Source organism: Benincasa hispida, chromosome 4, assembly GCF_027475165.1.
Source record: "Benincasa hispida cultivar pf3 chromosome 4, pf3_genome.v1.1, whole genome shotgun sequence".
Classification (NCBI taxonomy): Eukaryota; Viridiplantae; Streptophyta; class Magnoliopsida; order Cucurbitales; family Cucurbitaceae; genus Benincasa; species Benincasa hispida.
The window spans coordinates 30726438-30731368 of NC_143481.1; the positions used below are offsets into that span (position 1 = coordinate 30726438).

At 34.5% G+C, this 4931-nt stretch overlaps 1 protein-coding gene across 2 annotated transcripts; it reads right to left on the reverse strand.

The window, feature by feature from the left end:
* Positions 1-315: 315 nt before the first annotated feature.
* Positions 316-4212, reverse strand: LOC120075248 (uncharacterized). 2 transcript variants are annotated; one of them, XM_039028465.2, is made up of 3 exons: positions 4041-4212; positions 1391-1872; positions 316-808 (listed from the first exon to the last, which is right to left on the reverse strand). In XM_039028465.2, exons 2-3 carry the CDS (start codon positions 1803-1805, stop codon positions 759-761), a joined length of 465 nt encoding a protein of 154 aa, XP_038884393.1. In that variant the 5' UTR covers positions 1806-1872; positions 4041-4212; the 3' UTR covers positions 316-758. The 2 variants fall into 2 exon arrangements, with proteins under 2 accessions (XP_038884393.1, XP_090168700.1); XM_090312574.1 differs by having other exon boundaries at positions 4047-4172.
* Between the last annotated feature and the right edge of the window lie 719 nt (positions 4213-4931).

Here is a 4931-nt window from a genome sequence, read left to right on the forward strand (position 1 = left end):
TCAAATTCTAAATACATGTTTTCAAATTAGCAACTGTTTGGATCATAAATTCTGAAAAAAAAAAATTCAAAAACAAAATCCAAATTGTCTACCTAATACGTACGTGTTTGTTGAACTCATTTGATCTAGAAACATAAAACAAAACTCAAATGCCAAGCAAACTAAGTCCTAAGCTTCCTTAAATTGAAATTATATAGTTTAAAAAAAGATCCCTTTGGCTCTGATAAACTACCCACTCACATCACCAAATTATATAAACTCAGGATAGAGTTAGAATTTAAATTTCATTTGATAAATAACGAAACTCATTCCTTATTTAAGGTTTGACACACTTCAAAAATTTGGTGATTAAGCAAAATATGAATGTTTGAACGACAAACAGTACGCTAAAATTGCATAAAGAGAACACAACTTAACAATGTACAAGAATACATCAAATTTTTTGTCTACAATATATTTGCTACAAGACTCGATGCAAAGGCTATAAATAGCCTAGCAAGAGGATGGCAAATTCTTTTTTAAAATCCGTGACTGTCTGGACTAGCTTACGTACACTTCGACTAATCGCACGGGACAACCCACTTGACCCTACATCTGAGTGTCAAGAAAACTTGTAAGATATTAAATCTTAAGTAGGTACCCACTATGGAAGAAGACTATGTCTCTTATCCTTAGGAGGTCTTCCTCCACTAGCAGGTTTTTTCGGAAAACTTCATTTATTCTGGTGTGGATGGCAGGCAAGCCTACATTTCTTGGTTTCAATAGGACTCCTTACGAGCATTGTTTCTATCTTTTCCTTTGAACGACCCTGTTAGAGTCCCCCACAATATATAATTGTGGGTATGAAATCCAATTTTTAGTAATCAACGACTCAACCATTTCTTGGTGTCAAAACAAGTTAAAATAGAAAATCTATTTTGGAAAATGATAGTACCAAAGATACTCTAAAAACAAATGAGAAAAACTCCTACCAAACTGAGAGAGAAAAGTATCTATGCAATCAATGTTCTTCCTAGGGGTGTGCCTGGTCTGGTTTTGGTGAAAACCGCGAACTAAACCTACCCCAATGGTCTAGAATAGGTCTGAACAGAAAAAACCACACATTTTTCTGTTTTGGTTTGAGTCTTAGTTTTTCATTGTGTTTCTCTAATATCCTAGTTTTGGGAGGAGATTGATTGACAGGAATGGCGCGGTAAAAGAGGGAAATGCAGTTGTCAAATGCGGATAACAGAAGAGTAGGAGAAGAGATGGATTAGGTAGAAATATGGCATGGCTAGACTCGAGAATATACATCAGCTACTAATACAAGTATAAACAAAGTTTGTGTCAATTGTCAACAGTCATAAACATAGAGTATACATTTATAGCAAATATGAAAATGCATACTAACTTGTGTTCTCAAACTTTGAGAATGAAGCAATGCCTGTGTGATCATAAGAAGCTTCCCAGTTGCTCCCATCAAACTTCCTAATCTCAACATGGGTCAATGTTCCAGGATCAACACATTTGAAAGTAATTGCAACTCCATCTGGATTTGAGCGTGGATGGTAAAATGAGGTAATGCCACAAACTTTGCAGAAGGTATGTTTTGCAGTGTGAGAACCAAAGGTATAGGTAGAAATAAAGTTGCTAGAATCTCCTAAAAGCTTGAACCGTTCCAAAGGTACAATAAAATGCGTATTGGCCCTCATGAAGCAATTGGAACAGTTGCAATCCCAAGCTACAACACTGGCAGGTGCTTCAACTTGCCATCTTACTTTCTTGCAGTGGCATCCACCATTATGCACAACCAACTCAGATGCCATTATAGAAGAAATGCCCCCTTCCAATCTTTTAGTGAATAATTCTTCGTTTTCCTGAGTAAAAGGGGTCCTAAATTCAAAAAAGAAAGTTGTTATATGTGTAAATTGGTTCGATTAGGAATCAAATCATTCTCTTTCCATTTTTTAATTCTTTTCTTTTTGACAAGAGAAACAATTCATCAGCCAAAAGGCCAATGGGAAGAGAAATTCCTTATCATCTTAGAGGAGGGAAATTAGAAACTTGCTTCTGATCTAAGTTAATAGAAAAGCTGTCATAATTACAGAAATCCATATGTATGGCATTCTAATTTGAGGTCAATAGATGTACAATTAGCCAACAGTTCAGACATGATTGAAGATCCTACTGTTTCTTTCTAATCACAGAGATGAAAGAAAGACCCTAGTATCACCTCTTTTCAATGTTTTCACAAAAATCTAACTTTTGCGTTGGAGCTGCTAACTCAAAAGCACTTTTAGAAGCCAGTTTTCTATGTCATTGAAGATGGAGATCACGGCCAAAAATCCAAAAATTAGTGGCAAAATTTAAGTAAATGAAAAGAATATTCATAGTTTCACATCCTTTCCACATTAATGAAAAATCAAGGTCAAAATTGAGTATTAACCTTCGTGTAGGCTATGGATCATAACTGAAACTTCACCATTTAAGTGCACTTACCGCCCCAAAATAGCTTGGAAAAAGTAGAATGCAAGCTTGGAATGATTGGAGTTGAGCTTCAAAAGAACCAATTTATGAGAAGCAGTTCTGATAACCTATCTTTATCGAGGCCAACATTAACTAGAGATTGAACTTAGAAAAAAACTAAAAAGTAGATCCACACTCTTATATTTCTCTACCAAAAACTCTTCTTCAGAGGCCTACATACCAACTTAACTGGCATGCGTAGAAGAAATACTCAAAAGAAATTAAAGGAAAGGTAAGAATGTCAATTGAATTATATGCTCCTCAGGACCTTTTCTCAAGGTAACCTTCGATTGTCTAAGAGGAACTTCCTAATTACTACTCCAACATTGTAACTCCTTTCTCATCTCAAATTTTAGTCCCATGAATTTGATAGGAATACCTCAACTGGATGTTTAAGATCTCTTTCGAACTAAAGCCTTGAAGTTTTGTGAACTTTGCTTACCATGTCTGTGACTTTAGCCCAATACAATTATTAACATGTCATAGAACCTCTCCTATAAATGACTTCAAAAAAGGGGGAGGAAAAGAATGCCATAGTAAGTTTAGTAACCAAGAAGATAATGATGAAAAAGGCACCTTAACTGGAAATCAGTGGAAATAGGAGAAAGGAATGTAATGAAATCAGTATTCTAACATGCTTGTAACCTTACCAGTTTAATATAGGCTATAACTTGAAAAAATGTGTTTGTGTGTATCTATTATCTTGTATAAGAAACAAATTTTGTTGATATATGAAATTTACAAAATAAGGGAGAGAGATTCAAACCCAGTGAGTTACAATAAACATCTTCAAAAAGGTGTAGAAAAGTTATAGCGAGTGAACGGGGAAGAACATTTCATCATCACTTCCTTCTCGCAAAAATCAACTTGGATGAAGCTTAAAACAACAGGTTCAAATTCAAAGCCAGCTAAAACAGAATTTAACAAATATATATTAAATCATATATCAAAGCTTTTGAACATGGGAATACCCCTGGCCTACTCTTCATTCAGGAGCACCAACTGGTTATATATTACAGTAAAAGAATGCAGAGGTGGTGGTTTTGAACATGAACATATACTTAACAGGGGGGCCGTCCAACAATTCAGCAAACGTCAAGGAGTTGTTAAATTCTCAAATCTAATTCCAATCCATTTGGAAGTTCTCTTCCTTCTTATATATTCAAACCCAACCCCAATTCTGCATAGTCCTTTTTGTGGGTCGGATACAAGCAGATTCAAAATTAACTACTGATCAGTGAAGCAGTTAAAAAGAAAGTACTTCCCTTGACTAGGAATTAGTATTTGCAATGGTAACTTCTATAAGCAGATTAAATAGGATTATTTTTCGAGCGTAAGATTCGGTATCAGAAGCAATGGGGGATAGGGGCAAGCGTTGATAAATCAGAAAGAAAGAAATCTATAATATTCACTAACAATCACACAGTGACAGATGAGGAGAGAGATGAGCGAAAGAATGGGAGAAGACGAGGAGCTATGCAGAACAAAAATGATTGAGAAAAAAGCCGAGATGAAGGAAAGAAGAGCAAACGAACCTCAACCTGTGTGGCCTGTGGGCGTTGCCAACCGTGAATCAGGGAGCCGCCGGCGACAACTGAAGGGCTTCCAAGTTCATCGGGCATAAACGTCGGATTTTTTTTTTTTCTTTTTTCATTCTTTTTTTCGTACGTATGGCATTTCTTACTAAACGAATCTCTTTGCATTAGCATCCTGTTAATTTTCAATTCAATCTTGAAAATCTTCATGTGTTATGATTCATAAGTTTTTTTTCTATACTTGATACTCATCCTGGATCGATTCTCAATACTTGATGCTCAATAATCGATATTCTATGCTCTATGCTCTATATTATATGTTAGCTACATATTACTCGATCCTCGATTCTCGACACTCAATACTTGATGTTCGATGTTTTATGCTCTAGGTTATATGTTTTATGCTATATACTTGCTACATATTACTCGATCCTCAACTCCTGATATTCTATGTTATATGTTCGATTCAGAAATTAACTTGATACTCGATACTCTAATGCTCTATACCCTATGTTTGATGCTCAATGCAAAAAAAATACAAAAAAAAATGAAAATGAAAGAAGAAGAAATGCAGAAAAATGAAAAATGAGAAGAAATGCAAAAATAAAAAAGAACAAAAGTAAACAAAAACCAAAGAAGAAACTCAGAAAAAAGAATTGTAAAAAAAAAAAAAAAAAAAAAAAAAAAGAAAAGGAGAAGAAGAAGAAACTCAGAAAATAAAACACAAAAAAAAAAAAAAAAAAAAGTACAAAAAGGAAGAAAATAGAAGAATAATGCATTTAGGGTTAAAGTGGTAATTTCACGCAGTGATGATATAAGTAGAAGATCAAAATTTATTGGTTTTCAAAAGAGTACCTATTTTTCATTTGTACCCTTTATTTTGAGCCAACT

Excerpts from the sequence above, each read along its gene's own strand:
- LOC120075248 (XM_039028465.2), bottom strand. The coding sequence starts at position 1,805 with ATGGCATCTGAGTTGGTTGTGCATAATGGTGGATGCCACTGCAAGAAA. Across the intron at positions 809-1,390 it reads CTCAAAGTTTGAGAACACAA|GGTCGTTCAAAGGAAAAGAT; the intron begins GTTAGTATGCAT and ends GGACTCTAACAG.